Genomic DNA, 22639 nt, shown 5'->3' with positions numbered 1-22639 from the left:
ACTCTTGGCAGATGCTCTAATGCTGACCTTAGTACTTGTCCTGACATTAAATTATGAGGAAAGAGTACAACCCATTTCCCCCCTCAAATGAGCTGAAATAACATGGAAACTGGTATATAATTCTACACATCACTGGTAGAAATTAAAGAAATTATTTACACTGGTAGAGATGTTTGCTGGGTGCCATTGGTGGTCACAAATATGTCGCTGGCTTGTCTGCCTAGTGTTGCAGAAGACAGGGAGAATTCTGTTGTTTTGTGCTGGGCAAAAGAAGCAGACCCTACCCTTCTCCTACGTTCTTGCACGTGCTCAAAGATCTTGTTGGATGGAAGTGGTTTATTTCTAACTTCATGCTTAGCTTGAGAGATACTTTGAGACAAAGAGATTATCAATGCTTTTAAGTGATCTTGCTGACTGGCACAAACTGTCTTCTCCTATATCAAATAATTTGTACATGTCAGCCAAGGCCAGTAAAAATTTTATGGCCCTGAGAGGGCCTGAAGATAAAAACTGAAATGTAGATCATATGAGGAGAAACTGATTTTAACCACTCTAACAATTACTTTAAGGATTATGTGCATATCAAACTGTGTCACACTTAAAGGAGTTCAAAATATTTCACGTAGGCTGTACTGTTCCTATTGTCTCTTCACAGTCTATGTGGTTGCTTGTCCAAGGATTTATAACCTTGTAGGTCTGGAGTATAGATCCACCTGGATTAGGAATACTTCCCCTGCCATTTTTTGGAGCACTGTTACATCATTTGTGGTTTTAAAAAGATACCTTAAATTTACAGAAGAGGAATGAAAAATAAGCTTGCAGCATCTGAAGAAGCTGAAATCCAGGTATGCCAAGTCCTGGATGGTATGACATATCCTGAAAATAAACAGGCTGTTCCTTGCAATGAGTGTTTCTGGGTGTGGCCCATGTAAATAATTGGATTGTGGGCTTTCCAAGGGGAAGTCTGCTTTGTTAATATGATGGCTTTCACATTGTACATGGCCACTTCTTGGATAGCAAGCGTGATGGCATTTTGCTTCACTGTGGTTAGGTCTCTCAAATTGCTGTATCTTATTCATGAAACTTTCACAATGAAAACTTCTTTCAAAATTTCTTCTTAGTGAGGCAAGTGAAAACTAAACAACCTAATCTAAATGCATTAAAATTTGTGGAAGAATCTTGTTCATTAGATCATTTTAATTTTTTCCTGGTATTTTCAAAGGTTTTAAGACTACATATACTGACTCCATTACCCTTACATCTGGTCTCAAAGAGAGAATTCCAAGAGAATGCTGGTTAGCGCAGGAACTAAAAAAAGCTTTTGGCATGACTACTCACAATGTATGCTAACATTAACCTGTCAATATAGTCCATTAAAAGATCTGCTGCTGTATGGAGTCCAATGAGCCTGTTTTGTCTTTCCTTTCTCTTCACTTTTTGAACATAGCTGCAGATAGTAAGGATGAAGAAATCAAAACACCTCCAAAGAGATCCTTTCTGGGTATGTACTTTACCAACCCATGATGCATGAAGCTGCCGTTTGGAACACTACCCATTCTTCTCATCTTTGGCATTTTTAAAAACTCATATTATTTTGCCGTGTTAGAAATGAATGCATGGTTGTCATTTCTACTAAAACGATGCCTGTGCTAAGTTTTTCCTAACACCAACCTCTTATTTTCAGTTAAGTTTTACCACTGACTGAGGAAAAAGATGCATTCTTTTTATTCCTCAAGCGACTTTTCATTCTTTTACAGGCTTTAGTCTTTTAGAACTCCACTTGCAGTTCCTTGGCTGAATATGAAATGATTCTTAGGATGGCACTCAGTCTTAAATACCATCTGCATACTCCCTTTCATGCCTCTGCTAGTGAGCCGTAGACTGATTATCTTGGAGTCAGAAACCTAGATGCTATCTGAAACTGTGAAAGTGGGAAAGATGGATCTTCTCTAACTCACTTAAATTAGGATACATTTCCTTTGCCAGGGGATTTCTGAAGGAACAGCTTCCAAGCTGTTGAATGGAACCTAAATCTGTGATAACAGATTGCTACACCTTCTTTTCAAATGAGCATGCTTAGTTCATATGCCACTTCTGTGGTGTGTGTGATGCTGCTATAAAAAAAGAAAACCCTAAATGCTTTTGGTCAGCTATGTTCCTTTTTATTGATTTATTTATCAAATTTATATCTTGCTTCCTCTCCCCTGAATTGGAATCAGGGTGGCTAACAGCATTTAAAATACACCAATAAAAACAAGTGCACAATCAATAATCTTTAAAATGTAAAACAGTTAAAAATCTTTCCCCATTAAAATCTATTCACTATCAAGCAGGGTAGGATGCATGGATGGTGAAGACACATTGAAGTACATGCTAGAGGCTAGTGGATCACAATCACCCAAAGGATGCTTTAAAAACATCATTCTTGCATGCCCTGTGGAATTTAGGGAGGTTTCGCAAGGCACGCACCTCTTTGGGCAGCTAGTTCCACAGGATAGGGGCCACTAATGAACAGGCCCTCACCCTTGTTGACACAAGGTGGGCAGTTCATGGACCAGGGACCTTCAATAAATTCTGAGATGAAGACTGGAGAAGACAGGGAGGATCATGCTGGGAGAGGTGGTCCTGAAAGTATGAGAGTTCCACTGCATTTTTGCAATGAAAATGTAACCAAACTATGTATCTCATGGGTCAGCCAGATCACAAGGTTACTTCTCATGCTAGCACCACCAACTATGATGAATTTCATGGGATGAAAACGTGACCAATGAGAATTGGCATGGGTAAATGTTGCTGTGATTTGGAGTTACAGGAGGCAGGTATGGATTTTTATCTTATATCCTCACCATAGAAGTAATGGATGAACTAGGCCTAGGAGTGTGTTGGAATCTATAATAAGAGCTGAATTAGCCAACAGAGAATGGATTAGAATGGAAATAATTTATTTAGCATGCTTCAAAGTATTTTTGCTTTCCTTAGGGCCTCATTTGGTTTTTCTAGCTTGTGACCCAGACAGTATATAATAGAATTCTGATGTGACAGAGTACTCTACCATTTCCAATAGCCAATGGGAAAATGGAGTCAGATTTTAAGTGTTCCCTTATATAAAAAGTCTCTGTAAATAAAGATACACACAAAAAAGCAGATTAGGGAGACAGGTCCTAACCTAGCTGAACCCTTTACATACTGTTGTATTTTTAAAATAGGGAATTATGAAAATAAGGGAATTTTGAAAACTGTAATCCTTCCCCTTCAGTCTGAAGTGGTACAGTCCATTCTAATTCTTCACACTAATGATATAATGATATTTAGAATAAGTTTACAAGTTCCCACAATCAGAGCTATTGTAATACTTTGAATGTGTGACTATTGCTACTATTATTATCATTGCCATCTTTGATGAATATGTCGTTAACTCAGGCTGTCACTGAACAATAAGAGACATCAACATCTTGAAGCTTGGCTATCACTGTGGTTAGCAGTCACCATTCCTTAAGAAAGTTGCACTTACATGGCCTTCACTGCAGAATGTATTAAAATGCATTTTACCCGTCTTTTGTTTTAGAATTAGAGGACATTTTTCCATTGGGCACATTTGTTTAATTTTTCTGTTTAAAGCATAATTTCCCATTCAGGGTTCCCACCCCCAGGTCCCAGCGAAGGTTCCCCTGCTTTTGAGGACTTCGATTTGCTGCTGACCAGCTGGCTGATCTGCTGGCTGGCAGAGGAAACCCTACTCCTAAACTGGGACATCACTGCATGATGTCCCCAATGCAATGACGTCACTCAGAAGTGACATCATTGTGTCATAGATGTTGAGGGGTGACACTCTAGCTTTGGGGGAGACTCTATGGTTTTGAAGGCAAAGATCCCGGAAAGGACCCGGGAGCATCTTTTCTCATTGCATCTTTTTTCAGAAAAACTTTTTTTTTTTTTGCTAAATCACTACACCAGTTTTTTCTGCTTGCTGATTGCATTATTGTTTTGTAATAGTTTTCACAAGCTTAATGTACAAAAATCTACTAACCTAAAGAATGTAAACCAAGTTGAGATTGTTCAACTTTATTTTTACATTCTTGCTGCTTGTCATATCTGTGGTGCATGGCTAATAACTGTCCTGTATTAACATCTTCAAGATTAGAAGGATTTTTCATTTGGGTACTTAAAGGGAATTCTAAGTAAACAAAACTAAATCTGTTAGTAGTGTATTCATTCTTTACATTATATATTTCTCAGTAGTTACTGATAGTTTATGGCACACATACAGAAGCTAATTATCTGTATGCAATATAAATGGACTTTTTTGGAAATTCAATTAGATTAGATTGCAAAACAGATATAAACATGGACTTTTCTGTGTCATGAAAAACATTCTGATTTTTTTTAAAAAGACTGTGTCAATGGATATGTAATGTGGGGTTATATATATATAATGTCTGTGAGTGTATAAATTGCTGTACCTAATGCTGAAACAACCAATCCCTATGCCAATCAACAAAGCAACAAAACCAGGCCATTTGCAGATAAGGTAGGGTTCTTTGCCTACTTAGGTGACTCCTCAGATGTATAGAAGAATATTACTTTGTAAATTAACTAAACCTTTTCTCCAGAAAATAATGACCTAATGAGGACTATGTACAAGAGGTATGGAAATGCTGAGAGCAAACTGAAGGGAGGGGGATTCAAATTCCTCAGGTGTATAAAATTCCCAAAGTGGAAATTTGGGGTGGGACGGGACTGGGATTGCAATATTATTTTCCTCCCTCCTACACTTTCCCACAAGATCCCAGCCTGTCTGTGTGGAAAAGTATGCCAGCTTGTGTAGACATAATTTTAAGGCACTTATTGGGGTCACTCTAACTTGGTTCTGCAGTTTTAATGTATGTGTGCAAAGTGAAGAATAATATAAAAAATAAGTGCTTAGGGAAAACATGTTCCCATAGTCAGCTAAATTTCACTCCTTACAAATAGACACAAAAGAGCAACAGTTTTTGTTTCATTCAATGAGTTCTCAACCTGGCCACTTGGAGCAGAACTGTAGAGTATCAAGGTGAAGAAGAGCATTGTCAGTTGGGACTGCAAGCTGAAATGTGATAACCAGGGAAGCCACTGGTGGTGATAGAGAATTATTATCAGCTGTGACAGAAAAAAACACACTACAGTTAGTTTCAGCAGTAGATATCTAATTAATGTTTTAAAAAATGGAAGACCGAAGAGGACATTATAGGCTCCAGCATCACTAATATGAGGATACCCACCATCTGATTCTTGGGTGCCACTTCCCCCTTTAGTTACTTGAAACTTATACAAGCCCCTGAGTGAGCTTTGTAGATTAGGGTTTGTTTCAGGTGTAGTTTGGGGATGGTTCCCATAGAGTTTAAAGCTCCAGTCAAGGCAGGTTCAGATAATATAGTAGACCACAGAGGCATATATTAGAATGACTGTTATTTAGCTTTTATATGAATAGAACTACAGTGAACCTGGTAGATGGCAGCAGGTACCGAAGCTGTTGAATTAGAATCTGAGCCACTTCTTATGCTTTCTCGACTCCATCTTGAGCATATTTGTCCGCAATCCAGCAAACCACTTAATGCCATTGATGGCTTCCATCACATTAAGAGAAAGCTTTTATCTGGCACTTCCCCCCCCCCCCCTTTAAAGCTGACTGTCCAGAATTCGTACGCTAATGGATGTATAACTTTTTATTTTTCATATGGAAATGAATTTGCATTGGCCTTCAGTTGCAGAAATAGTGAATAAACTTTATTTTAAGTATACTTTGTTCCAGTTAAGGCTTCCTGTTATTTTTTTACAGAGCTGTTCAACAGTTCCTTTTAAAAGCTGATGAACTTTTTTTGATTGTAATCAGTTGTTTAATCGATCTCAATGCAAGGGGGTATTTGAGAGACATTTCCTTTTAAATAGCAAGTTTGTAATGTTTTTTGACATTCATCCTAAAAAGTGTCATTCCTTGAGTCACGAGACAAATGTTCACATTGCTGCCAGCACACAGGTTAACCATATTATATCTAATTCTGAATGTGGCATCTAGAGTGTGGCTCAAAAAACCCACACAGTGGGCCAGGTACGAACAGGCATGGTCTTCCTGCAAACCTGAGGATACCTAGAACAAAAACTTTTTTTTACATTGAAAAGGCTTAAAACTCTCCAAATGAAGAACACCAGTGGAGATCTCAGGGGAACTTGGAAGATCATGGGTGGCATTCCTGGGTGGCTTAGAAACCTGGACTCTACAGTATGAAAAACAGAAAAGTGACAAGGCTTGGCAAGGAAATGGAGGGAAAGCAGAGATGGGAGCAGTAGAGCAATTGAGGTCAGACATTCTTTCATTCCCAGGCAAATATTGCAGATCCCTGCTTGTTTGTCACAGTATGTATTCAAATGCAAGACTAGTTTCTTTCGATAACAACCACATCAGCTCCAAAGAGGGTTGTCTTAGATTAGCCCACAAGTTACAGTTATGTCCAATGCTAAAACACATTTTGTGTATAACATTGAGGGGGGGGGGGTGTTGTTGTTTTGCAGTCAGGGTCATCTCCAGGTAATACTTTCAGCAATAGTTATCTGTTGGGGATTAGCATCAGAGGTGAGTTAAAAACTTACCTTGATAGCTAAGGACTCATCATACTACACCTGAAACCAACCCAATTGTATTTGGCATGAGCATGCTCAGCATTACCTGTTCTCTCCTCCCCCCCCTCCACCATTGATGTGTCACTGCACACTGTTCAGGGTAGAGCAGTTCAAACATGACTGACTTAATATGAATCACAAGAATGGGCAAAAGGTTTTTGGTGGTAGCCCTTCCATTCCCTGGGGGGGGGGAGGGGGCAGAAATCTGTTATGGTGAGCTTTTGTAATAGGACAGTTTTCCATTTACAGCATGGGGTTATCTGAGGAACTGCTCGTACTAGTTACTGCCAATTTGGCGGTTCTAGACCTGAAGTATTAATTTAGGGAAGGCTGCTGTCTGAGTGGTGGCTGAATCTGTTGTTTTAACTTCATTGCTACATTTGTGTTCTTAGGTCTTACTCATTTTTAACTGGTGACTTTAAAAAAGATTGCCTCATCTTGCTGCAGAGGGGAATCTAGTCCTTGCTCATGCGTGTGCTACAAGTTATACATATGGATGCATGCTTTAAATCAGGGTGTCAAATTCATTTGTTATGATGGCTGAATCTGACATAAATGAGACTTTGTCGGGCCAGGCCATGTGTGTCATAAAGTGTAATACCAGGTAGCAGAGATATAAATTTTATAAAGGACACAGACAAACACAGTTAATTTTGTGACTACACCGTACCAAACATAGGCAATAGAAGGAAGAGCAGCTTGGCTCAGTAGCTCTGCTGTGCGATTGAGAGATCCTGGCAAAGCAAGCTCTTCCTCCCCAATGGAGAACCTCAGCCAATTGGAAAAATAGAGGCTTTGCTCTGTAGCTCCTGTGCGATTGAGCAATCCTGGCAAAGCAAGCTGTGATGCAGAAGGAAGCAAGAGAGAAGGAGAAGGAAATGGACAGCAGTCAGTTGCTTGGGGGCCTGATAGGAGCCCTCTGGGGGCCTGGTTTGGCCCCCAGGCCACATGTTTGACACCCCTGCTTTAAATGGTAAGTATGTGTTTTAAAAAGCAAGACACCCCTCCCCCATAAGCATAAGAAAAACCTCAGCCAGGTGAATCCTCTATCACTTTTTGATGGTCGAAAGTCCACTTTCCTTGCACTTCTCTGTTTCATCTGCTGAAATGGTCAGCTAGATCTGCATGTTAATTTAGTTATTGTTTCATGTAAATTAATGAATATTGTACTATTTCTTTCCTACCTATTCCTCCTGTCTATAAAAGATGGGGATTCTGCACTAAGGGAGGCTGGCATCCCTATCACGAAAACTACAGGCAAATCTTTAATGTGGAAGCTGCATTGTTACAGGTCATGCTTTTACTATAGAGAAGGACCACAAATGTTCTGTAGTGAGCAAGGCTGGGCCTCTTTGGATTTTGGTTTGTTTCTTTGTGTTTCACATTTGAAAGATGGCAATACTTCAGTGGTCAGAGCCAAGGAACAATCACCTCTCTAGTATTAGTGTTGCCAACTCCAGGCTGAGACATTCCTGGAGGTTTGGGAGTAGAGCCTGGGAGGGGAGGGACCATGGCAAGGTATAATGCCATACAGTCCAGCCTCCAAAGTTGTCATTTTCTCTGTGGGAACTGATCTCTGTAGTGTAGAGATGAGCTGTAATTCTGGGAGATCTCTAGGCCTCACTTGAAGGTTGGCAACCCTGTCTAGTATGCATTCTGCATGCCACCATCCTGATCTGGGACTAAACTGTAGTCATGGAGAGCTGTCAAGTGGAGCTTTTAATAAACTGCACCACCTTGTATCCTCTCTCAAGAGTTCTCATGTACATGTGGAATAGTTCCATACATTCATTATGTTAACTGCCAAAATATGTGAGATGGCCAATGTTTCCTCTAAGCTGCAGTCTTGTGAGCAAAAATTTTACTTTGTGAGCTACTGGCATTCAAGTTGTGAGCTACTACATAAATTAGTGTGCTCTGGGGTCATCCTTCCTGAGCTAAGACAAAAATGTGTGAGCTGGAGGCAAAAAAAATCTGGAGCTAGTTCACACTAACTCAGTTTAGAAGGAACTGAGGTGATGGTCATTAGTTTGAAATGGGGATTAGCAGGGCTTTTTTTGAGCAGGAACACAGTTCCGGCTGCCTTGGTGTCAGGGTGTGTGGCCTAATATGCAAACGAGTTCCTGCTGGCCTTTTTCTACGAAGGGTTGTTTCAAGGATAAAACGGGGCAAAGAAAACCATGTTGATTTTTTGTGTTCTTTGAATGATGGGTAGGTTAAAAATGTATTAGTTGGAGCCTGCTGACCACTGTTGGAAATAGACTGCTGAACTTGGATAAAATTTTGGCTAATTCACAAGGTCTGGTTTTTGTTTGTTTGCAGTCTGGAACCAGACAAGTCACTAGTTCTGCATGTATTATCTATGTACTATGGTGCAAAGACCCTCATTTCAAAAGGTTAGGTGTTTTTTTTTTTAAAGAAGCGTTAATTATGGGTAATGTAATTTTTTGGTCTGAGAACGAAATATCTTGAATTAAAAAGCATGTTTGCTATCAGTATTTTTAAACAGCTAAAAATGCAGTTGCGCTCTCTACCCACTTGAGGGTGCTGATCAGTTTTGAAACTATAGTTGTCGAAACAATTTCAAAGTGTGAGAAAAAAGACAAATATCCTTGTAGGATTTGCTCCCACTTCTGTGCAAATATGCACGCGAGCGTGCGCGCACACACACACAATGAGGGAGAGACTGAACGAATGAAAACTTCTTTGCTAATCCTGACTCTCCAAAGTGATGGTGATGGAAAGTGACATCAAGTCACAGCTGACTTGTAGCAACCCCACAGGGTTTTCAAGACAAGAGAAGTTCAGAGGTGGTTTGCCATTGCCTGCCTCCGCATCTCAATCCTGGTATTCCTTAGAGGTCTCCCATCCAAGTACTAGCCAGAGCCGAATCTGCTTAGCTTCCGAGATCTGAAGACATCAGGCTAGCCTGGGCTACCCAGGCCAGGGAACCCTCCAAATTAGATAGGTCTTACAGCAAGGGTGGCCAGACTTCCTTAACACAAGAGCCACATAGAATAAACATCAGAAGGTTGAGAGTGGCAAGACGTGAACATCATGTGTTTGAGAGCCGCAAGACAGGAAGGCATGCAGACAGGCTGGCAAATAGAGGGGAAGGATGAAGTGGAGGTAGAAAGAAAGCAACTTTAATTGTATTCTCCAGGCTGCCAGCTGGCTTGGCTTGGAGAAGTGATTTAAAGAGAGAATGCCTTTTCCAAGTGAGCCGATGGAGTGATAGGAGCTTCAAGAACGACACAATATGTGTGAAAGAGCCACATGAGCCTGCTTCGGCGGGGAGGCCGGGATATAAATAAAATTTATTATTATTATTATTATTATTATTATTATTATTATTATTATTATTATTATTATTATTATTATTATTATTATTATTATTATTATTATTATTATTATTACATGTGGTTCCTGAGCTGCTCTTTGGCCACCCCTGTCTTATGGGAAGATTCTGTCTAGGGCAGTGATGCTCTGTATTCTTGGTGCTTAGGGGGCAACAGTGGGAGGGCTTCTGGCGTTCTGGCCCCGCAGGTGGGCCAACTGATAGCATCTGGGTTAGGCCACTGGCCTGATCCCACATGCCTTCTCTTATGTTCTTATGAATAAGCATTGTATATTTGTTATGAAAGAATCCTAAATTACTCCAGGTTTTACCTCCACATTGAAGAGGACTAGTTGGTAGCTTGCATTGTATCCTGCAGTATAATCTAGATTCATGCAAAATTTGCCTTCACATTGAATCATTTTTTATATTGTTAAACACATGTGAGTATGCAAGTGAATCTTTAAAACTCTTTAAGAAGCTGATAAAGATGAGGCCGACTCTTGGGAAGAGTTCAACAATTACAATTTCTCCCCTTACCCCCTCCCCTTTTACTACTGTTTTGTATTGGAGTGTTAGTATATTCGTGGTGCTCATAGCTTTAGCCTGTGGTGAGGAAGCAGTTTTTCCATTTACAAAAACCATTTGGAAGCAAAGCTCAGTTTGGGACAGGACCCTGTGATATTTATTGTGGACTCTGAACTACTAAGAGTCTGTAAAAGCGTTTGAAAATCAGCTTGTGGAACCTGCTTAGAAGAACAAGAGACAAAAAGATCCTGGCAAGTCCTACAGAGAGGTGTCAAACATGCAGCCCCGGAGCCAAATAAGGCCCTTGTAGGGCTCCTATCAGGCCCCCGAGCAATTGGCTGTCATCTGCTTCCTTTTCCCTCTCTCTTGCTTCCTTCTGCATAACAGCTTGCTTTGCAAGGCTTGCTCAGTTGCACAGGAGCTACAGAGCAAGGTCTCTCTTCCTTCTGTTGGCTGAGGCTCCTCCCTCTCCTGGCCCCCTGGGGAAGGAAGGAAAGAGCCAGAGCTCCCTTTGCCCAGTTCCCTGGATCCCAAGGGAGAAATACAAAGAAAGCACCTTTAAGAGTGCTAATGTTAAGCATGTTTTAAGTTTTTTTCCCCAAAAAATCTTTAATTGCATTAATCGTTGTCCTTTATAAAGTTTATATTTCTGCTACCTAATCTTAAATAGGTACACATAAAGTCCGGCCCAACAAAGTCTCATTTATGTCAGATCCAGCCCTCATAACAAATGAGTTTGACACCCCTTTCTACAGTGTTAAAGATTTGTAATGGTTATATAACCATCCCCACCAGTGGGTGGCGCCATTGCACATCTGAGTGCTTGATCTGCTTCTGTTATAGGTTCTAGTTGTTCTGTGTTCTGATCATTTAACTGAAATTACTGTTTTTAAGATCCATGCTGGAGACCACTTGGAAGCCTTTTAATTAAAGTTTGTTCCCTTGCAAGTATGTTACAACTGGTGGCAGCCACTTCAGGGTAGTAAAAAAAGGACTTATTGCCTGAGAAGAAATTTACTGCTTAATCAGAAGGGCCTGGAATCAGCAAGAACCTGGCTGGCACTGAGCTTTTGGTCTCTGGGAATGAGGGGAGGGATCAGAGAGCAGCACTCTGCTGGGCAGTGTGTTTTGCAGGAGATGCCAAGGTATTTGACGGGCAGCTTCCCTGTGCTGAACATGGTTCCTACAAGCAGCTCAGAAAGCACTTAAAAGAGTGGCCTTGTCCTTCTGAAATGCAGAAAGCAACGGCAAGCAAGGAGGAGGGGAACCTCTGCATTTTTATTTGTCTGCTCTGAGAAGACTATTTGACAGAGCTTTCCATATGCATCCCAGTTCAAGTGACAATTAAAGTGAAGCCCAGCCAAATGTGGAGCTTGCAATGCAGAGAGGGGCTCAACCAAATGCAATGCTGAGAGGGGCTTATGTCCAGTGGCAGGCGGTGGAAGGAATCCTGTGTGAAAAGCCAGTTTACAAATGGATTAGCAGAGGAGCTTCATCGCCTGCTTGTTGCCATTTTATGCTGTGCTCAGAGCACAAAGTGTGGAAGCAGAAACAAGCATTTCTTCAGCAGTAAATTCTAGTGGCTCTGTCATGACACCAGCAGCCTTCCTGGGCCCACTTGCACGGTGGTGGCTGGGTGGTCAGAAGAGGCCCACTTGCAAGCAGTTTGCAAGCCGTCTTGGAGGAATTGTCCAAGCAGAGGAAAGTTGCACCAAGGAAACAAATAGTTGCTGAAGCAGGAGGGGCCACTGTCAACAGCTATAAGAACAGTCCTGGAGAAGACCAAGCCAGGTACCTGCTGCTATGTGAATGGGAACAGATATCGCTGAGAAGTTTAAAGCTCCGGACTCAATTTACTTTTATTGGTCATTCTACTGTGATCTGTTCTGTATGCAGAACATTGTACTATTGAGCCTGGGCTCTCTATTCTCTTCCCAGTGAAGCAGGTAAAGCTCTCACGCAGGCTGCGACTGGAAAGCCTCAGTGAGCTGCCTTTAAATCTTTTGTTCACCCTGCGGGTATTCCAGACCTCCCATGTGCAAAGTCTGACAATAAACACTAAGCAATTTCTACACTTCCTTGCTTTTGTAGTCTTGGCTGAACAAAGCTCATGTATTTTTGGCAATTATTCTTCTAGGTCACTTGCTGTGGAACATGCCATAATGAAACAACATGCAACTCAATATTCAGAGAGTTGTACCTAATTAAAATCCTATGCACAGTAGACATATGTCTTGTGCATAAATCTTTCTAATAATAAATACATCTGTGGTGGTTCCTTCTCCCCACCCTGAAGCAAAAGCTGTGTGTGTAACAGGCATAACAAATTGGTGCATGATTCATAAAAAAGTCTTGTTTTTATTTCGTCAGTGAAATTCTCTCATTCCTTTTTTTAAAAGGTTGCTTACCATTTATAGCTATTGTGCTTTGCTTTTCAACCTCTTTTAATGGGTGACGGTTATGAATTAGATTGTCAGAATAGGTCTTGTTGCTCCGACCTGGATAGCCCAGGCTAGCCCAGTCTTGACAGATCTCGGAAGCAAAGCAAGGTCAGCCCCAACGCAGAGGCAGGCAATGGCAAACCACCTCTAAACACCTCTTGCCTAGAAAACACCATGGGGTCACCGAAAGTTGGCTGCAACTTAATGGTAAAGAAAAAAATTGTTGATTATTAGACGGTCAGTAAAACAAGCAAAAGAGGGGGCCTTTCAAAAATTGGGGTGGCCAAACTTGCTTGATGTAAGAGCCACGTGGAATAAATGTCAGATGTTTGAGAGCTGCAAGACTGCAAGACATCAGTTGAGAGCTGCAAGACATCAGATGTTTGAGAGAAGGAAGGGAGGAAGGATGGATGGGGGAGAAAGGAGAGAGAGAGAGGTGGAAAGAAAGCAACTTTAAATGCATTCTCTAAGATGCTGGCTGGCTTGGAAGAGTGATTTAAAGAGAGAAGTGCCTTTACCTAGCTGGCCAACGGGGCAGTGGGGGCTTCAAGAGCTGCACAATTTGTGTGAAATAGCCACATGTGGTTCCTGAGCTGCAGTTTGGCCAACCTTGTTTCAAAACATATGCTGGCTTATTTTACTGAGAAAGAGTAAGTGATTTTCTCACATTTGGAAGTGTTGCCAGGGCTTAATTTGAAGCAAAATTTGTCCGAGGCACAAGCTGGAGAACTGTTGATTTTTAATAAACAAATAAAACCCTAATGGAACTCATCCATGGTTCTACTAGCAGGAGCTCAGATTTAAAGTTTAGAGGTCTAGGAGGTGAGCACCAGAAGGACGAACCAGGCTCCCTGTCTCTAGGAGGATAGTCTTGCATATCTTTCACCTTGAATAAGATCTCCAAGGTCAATTTTAGAGGGCTGGTAATGGACTCCAGGAGACGGATTAATCGTGGTTGCAATTTGTTTATTACTAGAAAGTATTAATAGGAGTCTGTAGAGGTCTAGCAGAAGTCTTGTCTGTCTGTACATGGACAAAGGTTTGACATGTATAAATAGCCAGAAGACTGTGAGACCTAGAGTGCTAGAGCTTATAGTAAGAAGAAGACTGCAGATTTATACCCCACCCTTCTCTCTGAATCAGAGACTCAGAGCGGCTTACAATCTCCTCTATCTCCCCCCCCCATAACAGACATCCTGTGAGGTGGGTGGGGCTGATAGGGCTCTCACAGTAGCTGCCCTATCAAGGACAGCTCTACAAGAGCTATGGCTAACCCAAGGCCATTCCAGCAGCTGTAAGTGGAGGAGTGGGGAATCAAACCCGGTTCTCCCAGATAACGCCCCCTGCAAGCTCCCTCTGTAGAAATCATTGTGCATGTGCACCAAAAGTGGTATCATTGCACAGGCTGGGTGAACGGGGGGACATGGGAGTGATGGGCGGCACACAAGAGTGCTGCTGTGCCACCGCTTTCCTCTGCAGTACTATTTTAGCGCTGTTTTAGCGGTGCCTGGCCGCTTTTGGGTTGAAAACAGCTGAGTGGTGCCTTCCCATTGCACTGATGGCTGCCTTAAGGACTCTGCGGATCCATGCTGAGAAGCTCATTTCCAGGTGGGTGGGGTCCCGATTCAGATTGGAACCATGGTGTGTGGAGGGAGGAGGACCTTCGGCCTCTCCTGCTGCATCGTTTCTTTTGACCTGAGCTACTGTATGCTCTGCTGTACTTAAATGTACTTACAATGACATGCAGGAGTGGAATTCTAGCAGGAGCCTCTTTGCATATTAGGCCACACACCCTTGATGTAGCCAATCCTCCAAGAACTTACAAGGCTCTTTTTTGTAAGCTCTTGGAGGCTTGGCTATATCAGGGGTGTGTGGCCTAATATAAAAAAGGAGCTCCTGCTAGAATTCCACCCCTGGTGACATGTAAGGTTCCCTAACAGGACAAATGGGTTCCTGAAGCCATCTGAGGTCAGGAAAATGTTGTATGTGGGGAGAAGTTTAAACCCTGCTTGCCATCGCCTCGATCTGAATCAGGCCCCCACATCCGTGGGAGCTGAGTGACAGTCCATGAAACATCCACATGGACTTTGTAATTTGTGAATCTGCCCTAAGAATGCATGTTTAACTGTATCCTAGAGCCTTCTGTGATTTGAACAAAAAAAGGGATGTGCCTGTGAACACATTTGCATTCTCTTTCCTTCGTTCCCATGTTCCACAGGCCTCACATCGACCTGGGAGTAAGGATGGGACTTCCAGAACAGGGCTTTTGGTTTCCAGGAGGATCTGGATGCAGGAGATGGGTTGGGTTTTTTTTAATGAGAACTCAGTCCCACAAGAAAACAAAAACTTTCCAGTTTTGCCTGCTACCAGAAAGTGTTTGTCGATGTGCAGTTGGGAAAAGTGCTATCCATTGGAGCTTATAGGGGTTTATGGCAATCTGTGTAAAAATATGTGAAGCATCTAATTTTTGTTTGCAATTTATTAGGGAGCACAAAGTTCTTTCCTCCTTCTGCAATATTAATTATGCTGTCATACAGCCCTCCTTCTTTCCCCAATCTAGCCCTTCTAATACACTCTTCCCTGCTACCCAATTATTTTACTGCTGACAGTGATAAGTATAGTGCCAGCACTGTCTTAACCTTGAAAACTCTTCAATAGTGCGAAGCTACTCCCTCCCATTCTCAGAATTTTAAAGGCATCAGATAAATATGAGTTCAGTTCTGGAGTAAAAACATACTTTCTGAGCAGTCTGACTTTCTAAGGCAGTGTTCTTATTTTGCATAAGGCAGAGACTGATGTGCAGAATTGTAATCTGGGAATTCCTAATTGCTGTGGTTATCTAATAAGGTGTTTCTAAAATACACGTCCTTACCAAGCATCACCTTGATGGTTTTCATTGCTTTGTATATTGTATCCCTGGGATTGTGTATCAAGCCACAATGAAAGGTTGAACTAACCACCTGCTTGCAGCCTAAATCCATGTATTTGGGAGGGTGTAATTCTCGGTAGGATTGTACCATTGGAGGCTCATTTTAGATGCATGATGGTGAACAACAAAAGATGTCCTTAATTCATTGTACCTGATGCGCCATCCTTCTCAGGGTCCTTAGGGTTTGATCTGAGGTCATTTGGTGCCCCTGCTTACTCCATTTCTCCCTTTGTACTGTATAAAAAAGATAGCATTGGATGAAATAAGCACAGTCATTCTAACTTGCCCATGTTACATATTTGGTAATCAGGTCGTTTTGCGTTTGTCCATTTTGGCTGGTTTTATGAAACCAAAGTGGTGCAAAATATTAGTTTTTGCATTGCATTCCTTGAGACCAATTCATCAAACCGTGAGTAACATTAATTAGCTTTAGCATTATTTTTTAATCCGGTGGTTTATTTTAATATTTTAATTTGGAATAAAAATGGCAATTCTCTTGTTGATTTGAACAAATTGATTCAGATTATCCATTCAGTTGTTCTGGACTGGTCCACCAAACCTGTAGCTAAGCTAATGGAGAATAGTGTTGTGAATCTGTCTGTTGCCACCACTTGGCACAGCTGGAAGCCACAGAATATTGTTCTAGAAGTGGCCCACAGAGGCTGGAGTACATAAAAGAGAGACACTGAAGTGGGAAAACTATTTTCAAGAGGGGTTTTTTGGGGGCTAGCATCTGTTTTGTATTTAGTCCTGGCAGTTGCATAAGAAATTTTTTGATATAGAAAGCATTAAGAAAATCAAATGGATAAGTAAGGAATGGTATGTTTGTCAAAGAAGGCCTGTAAGGAAAATTACTTTGATGAGAAAGTAAAGTTAAAATTTTAAAAAGAGAATTTTACATTGTAGAATTCAATTCCAGTAGATGCAGTCATGGCCGCAAACATAGATGGTTTAAAAAACAGAGTAGATGATTGATGCAGGACGGGTCCATCGATGACTAAGGCCAAGCTGAAAACCAGTGCTAGGAGGCAACATCTGGCAGAAGCCTTGGCCCCCCTGCCCTGTTAGTTGGTCCTCCAGGGCAACTGATTGGAGACAACTGAAACTGTGTGCTGGATTTATTATGAACCACTGGTCTGTTCCAGCTGGGCTCTTGTTATGACCTTCAGATGAACCTTCTATGCAGGAGTGTCAAATATGCAGCGCAGGGGCTGAATCAGGCCCCCAAGCAACTGTCATCTGCTTCCTTCTTCCTCTCTCTTGCTCCCTTTTGCATAACAGCTTGCTTTTTAAAGGTTTGCTCAATTGCACAGGAGCTACAGAGCAAAACCTCTGTTTTCTCAATTGGCTGAGGGTCCTCCCTTGGGGAGAAAGAGGGGAAGGCAGAGCCTGTTTTTCCAGGCGCTCTCAATTGCACAGCAGAGCTGCTGAGCCAAACCTCTCTTCCTTTCCCATCCTGGTCCCTTGGGGAAGGAAGGGCGGAAGGAAAGAGCCAGAGCTTCCTTTCACCAGTTACAAAGTTACAAAGAAAACACCTTTAATACCAACAAATGCTAACATTTTAAACTTTTTTAAAGGTGGTTTTTAAAAATATATATATAAATGTGTTTGTCTGTGTCCTTTATAAAGTTTATATCTCTGCTCCCTGATCTTAAGTAGGTATACCCATGGCTTGGCCTGACATGGCCCAGCCCAACTAGGTCTCATTTATATCAGATCTGGCCCTCATAAAAATGAGTTTGACGCCCTGCCCTATGCCATATAGAGGTTGTTCAGTGTGAAGGAACAAGATTGTGGGTTCTAACCAATGGGAAATTTTCTATTAACGGAAATGAAGTTGGTATAATCAATTCCCCCTTCCCTCTGCAGACCTCCAGCTCTCCCTTCATGCTGTTAGTGGGGTCTCTGTCCCCCAAGAGCCAGGGATCAGAAGAGCCAGGACATTTGGGGCTGCAGTGGGGGTGGGGGAGACAAGGAAGGTCTGCTCCATTGCTGGAAATCCTTTTAGTCACTAAGAGACCATGCATAAATATAATATTTGCATGGGCCTACATGTGGTTGATTCCTAGGATACATGTGGTACATCTATCATATGTTTTGGTTCATTGTATATAAATCCGATGCAGTTATGTGCTATGGAAACATTATGCCTGCAAGTGATGCTTGGATGCATTCAACTTTCCTAACAGGAAATTTTAGTCTTGCTTCACCATCGAGACAGGGTGATTGAACTGCTGGAGAGGGAAAAGAATAAGAAACATGCTAAAGTAAGTTCAGATCTACGAAAAGTTTCTAGGACTAAAATTCTGTTTTCTCTAAAAGGAGTGAAAACCAGCTTCTCAGCCATTTATCATGTATGAAGACACTTGGGATAGGATTTCAGAGCCAATGAGTTTTCTTCCTTTTTTAAAAAATACATAGAGCTCGTTATGTGTGCTTTCCTCTTTTTTTATTAATGCAGCTTCCTTTTTTTGGGGGGGGGAAATAAAAGTACACAGTTGCCTCATTATTGGATGAGCATTGCCATCACAGACCACTTGGCAACAATTAAGCTGGTCCTTCACCAGAGCCCTCAAGCCTTGTTTCTATTACAAGCACACAGAGTCTACCGTGGTGCTCTCTGAAATATCATTAGAGCATCTAGCCAGCTGAACTGGACTCTTATAGGGTGGGGAGTTCCATTACGGCCATTCTATAAAAGTTAATGTCCATCTGCATAGAGCTTCAAAGGGGAAACGAATTGAAACTGCTTTTATTTTTAATGAGCTGGCTGAAAACCCTTTCAGGTATGTGTGATGTGGTTCTGTAGTGCAGCTTTCTGATCTGTTCAGAAAATAAGACATTCTGAATGATGCTTTTTCACTGCATCAACAGCTATTAGCAACTAAACATTAGGATTTCTACCAAAACCACAGAGAGTTTTTCCAGCTGTCCTTGGGATTAAATTTCACACCATTTCCATACTTATCTTAGTAAACAAATAAACAAACAAAACTCCAATTTTGGTACTGAATTTGCTCCTTTCCTACATGTTTCTGTTTAAGGGAAGGAAAGGGAGGTGACAAGTCATTTCTTCCCACCTGCCAGAGCATCAACAACTAGCCTAATCCTGTACCCTTCCCAGTCTGACCAGGATCACCCATTTTATTTATTTATTTATTTAGAATTTATATCCCGCCCTTCCCACGAATGGCTCAGGGCGGCCATTTTATACCTTAACTTTAACAGTTTTATACCTTAACTGCCTAGATCTGGTGGGAAGCAATTTGCAGGGGCTTCTCCAGAGGGATTCAAACAGCCACATGTGGGGGTTGCAGGAAAGAAAGCCTATAGGCATCTATGTAAACAAACCTCAGATTTTCCAATTATTTTATACAATCAAATATCCTCATAGAATCATACAATACCAAAAGTGCAAATATAAGACACACCCGTATACGAAGTTTATATACTTATAGCAATAGTCTAATTCTTTGGAATAAAAATCCTTGTTCCTTAAAGCTGGGACTCCGAGACACGGTGCAATGAGCCATCAAGGTGGAGTCCTGTGCTCCAAATCTTCTTGTAGCCAGTGTAGAGATAACAAGCAGCAAGGCAAAAGAACGCAACAGGGATGCGCTTGATGCCCTGCTTCACAATAGGCTTCTACTAGCTGCATATACAAAAGGTTAAAATTCACTAGCACATAGATAAGTAAACAATTTTAAATTTACGAGCACGTCAGGCATTCCTATACATACCTTCAAAACATTTTTACAACTTATGTGGGAGACCAACGCTCCAACTATTCTGCAGACGAAGACGGCTTCGAATAACAAAATCCACTGCACTTATAAATTACAGGTGTAATCAATCAAATGCTCTCTTAAAGTATATACAGCGGTATTTCCCACAGATCACAATACAAAGTTTATAAGATTACAAAAAGCAGGACAAATCCCAATCGCTGTTCAATCCATTGGGAACCAAGGAGTTTATTTTTAAAATCCATCGCATTTCCTGCTTCAAAAGCCACTTATGCATATCCACTTTCCCATAAAGCCAAACGGGAAATTTTAAGAACACAAAAAATTTAGGAACATTTGGATCATGATGTAAATCATGAAAATGTTCTGAAAGAGGAGCTTCAGGCACAAAATTCTTCACACGGGACCTATGTTCCAAGACGTGGGTATGTACCGCCCATCTGGTGCTCCCACAATATATTTTTGGACATGGACACACAATTATATAAATCCAACCTTTAGTTGAACATGTTGTTGTATCTTTTAATTTAACTCTAAAACCTGAACTTGGATGTTGAAACTCTCTGAGTTCCAAAGATAAAGGGCAAGTGGAGCACGTCCCGCATTTATGGTGCCCCCCCCCACCACGTAAGTAGGAAAGGGCATTTTCTTAAAGTCAGATCTCACCAAAGTATTGGATACGTTTTTTGTCCTGCGGTATCCTATTTTTGGAAAATTACTACACCCAGGTAAGTCTTTTACCAAGGACCAAAAATTTTTAAGAGTGTTTTGGATAGAATACGAAAGTGGAGAAAACTGAAATGCACAGGTCAGTTTATCTTTAACCCTTGAGTTTGCCTCCTCCTGGCCATCTTAAATTTTTTGTGTTGGAAAAATTTTCCGTTTGGCTTTATGGGAAAGTGGATATGCATAAGTGGCTTTTGAAGCAGGAAATGTGATGGATTTTTAGATTAAACTCCTTGGTTCCCAATGGATTGAACAGCGATTGAGATTTGTCGTGCTTTTTGTAATCTTATAAACTTTGTATTGTGATCTGTAGGAAATACCGCTGTAGATACTTTAAGAGAGCATTTGATTGATTACACCTGTAGGTTATAAGTGCAGTGGATTTTGTTATTCAAAGCCGTCTTTGTCTGCAGAATAGTTGGAGCGTTGGTCTCCCACATAAGTTGTAAAAATGTTTTGAAGGTATGTATAGGAATGCCTGAAGTGTTTGTAAATTTAAAATTGTTTGCTTATCTATGTGCTAGTGAATTTTAACCTTTTGTATATGCAGCTAGTAGAAGTATGTGAAACAGGGCATCAAGCGCATCCCTGTTGCGTTCTTTTGCCTTGCTGCTTGTTATCTCTACACTGGCTACAAGAAGATTTGGAGCACAGGACTCATTGCACCGTGTCTCGGAGTCATGGCTCATTGCACCGTGTCATGGAGTCCCAGCTTTAAGGAACAAGGATTTTTATTCCAAAGAAATAGACTATTGCTATAAGTATATGGACTTTGTGTATGGGTGTGTCTTATATTTGCATTTTTGGTATTGTATGATTCTATGAGGATATTTGATTGTATAAAATAATTGGCAAATCTGGGGTTTGTTTACGTAGATGCCTACGGGCTTTCTTTCCTGTTTCCATTACTACATTACTCTTGGTTTGCTACATGTGGCGGCTGCAGCAGAATCACAACAAGAAGAAGACAGCCATTTTAACAGCATTATGGGCCCTGAGCAAAGCAGTGTACTGGGCCCCTACAACAACTACTCACAGATTAGTATGGGGCCCCTATGCTTGTGGGGCTCACGGGCAAGTGCCCATCAGGCCCATGCGTTAAGACAGCCCTGGAAAAAGAGGAAGAAGGAAGGCATGAAGAAACTGCATTGAGCACCCAGAGACGAGGTTAATACGAACCTACAGCAACATGTTTTATTTATATTCTGACATATTTTGTTGAAAGCTGGTTTGATTATCTGCAAGGAAAAGAGGGTAAAACAGTCTAAATAAGCACATCCTCTTTAAAATTCTTAGGACAGATGGTTTAGTTTTTGGTTAGCTGCTGTACTACATCGTTCTTCCTTTTGTTCAGAAAAAAACTTCCACTTATTTTGCTTCATGTATATGGTACCTTTCACTCCAATGGAGATCCACAGTGGCCTGCATTGTTCTCCTCGCCTCCATTTTTCTCTCATAATAACCCTGTGAGGTAGGGTAGGCTGAGAGTGCATGACTGGCCCAAGGTCATCTAGTGAACCTAAGTCTCTCAGATGATAGTTTGACACTCTGGTCAGTATCCCACCCAGGCTCTCTATGTTGTGCACCCAGGAATGAAGATGTGAGGAGAACAGCAATTAGTTAGGTTACAACCTCAGGAATCTTCCTTTAAATTAAATGATGATCATTTACGGAGAAGACCACATTGTTTTATTATGTGTTTGGGGTTTTTTTAAACTGTGCTTTTCAATATTTTATAATTTTAAAATTTAGAACTTAATGTAATTAAGGTATTGGAGTGACCTACATAACACTTTAACCGAGCCAGTTTGGTGTAGTGGTAAAGTGTGTGGTCTCTTATCTGGGAGAACAGGGTTTGATTCCCCACTCCTCCACTTGTAGCTGCTGGAATGGCCTCGGGTCAGCCATAGCTTGTCGCAGAGCTGTCCTTGAAAGGGCAGCATCCATAAGAGCTCTCTCAGCCCCACCAATCTCGCATGGTGTCTGTTGTGGGGGAGGACAGTAAAGGAGATTGTAAGCTGCTCTGAGATTCAGAGTAAGACTGGGGTATAAATCCAATATGTTCTTAAATTCAGAATCCTTGTTTGGGTACACCTGCATTATACATGCCAATCCAGCCTTGGATACCACCTAGAATTTCTGCAGTTTCAAGGAGGGGCAATTGTGCTGATACCAGCAGAGGGTCTCTGATCCTCCTTCATTCTGTTTCCCTGCTCCATCCCTATTCACCAGAAACAGCATGGAGAGTGGTGGGCTGCTGGGAAGGAGGAATCATCAA

The 22639-nt window shown here is 41.4% G+C and overlaps 1 protein-coding gene across 2 annotated transcripts in view; it reads left to right on the top strand.

Annotated features, from left to right (window-relative positions):
- SLC66A2 (solute carrier family 66 member 2) overlaps positions 1-22639 on the top strand; it is an 85103-nt gene that overhangs the window by 22798 nt on the left and 39666 nt on the right. Inside the window, exon 4 of one of the 2 annotated variants that reach the window (XM_060244101.1) lies at positions 1448-1501. The exons of the other annotated variant lie outside the window; for it this stretch is intronic. Coding sequence (XP_060100084.1) covers positions 1448-1501 — 54 coding nt within the window. The remainder of the gene's footprint in view (positions 1-1447; positions 1502-22639) is intronic. 2 annotated transcript variants of the gene reach the window in all.

Source organism: Heteronotia binoei, chromosome 7, assembly GCF_032191835.1.
Source record: "Heteronotia binoei isolate CCM8104 ecotype False Entrance Well chromosome 7, APGP_CSIRO_Hbin_v1, whole genome shotgun sequence".
Classification (NCBI taxonomy): Eukaryota; Metazoa; Chordata; class Lepidosauria; order Squamata; family Gekkonidae; genus Heteronotia; species Heteronotia binoei.
This window is presented reverse-complemented; position numbering and strand designations above follow the sequence as displayed.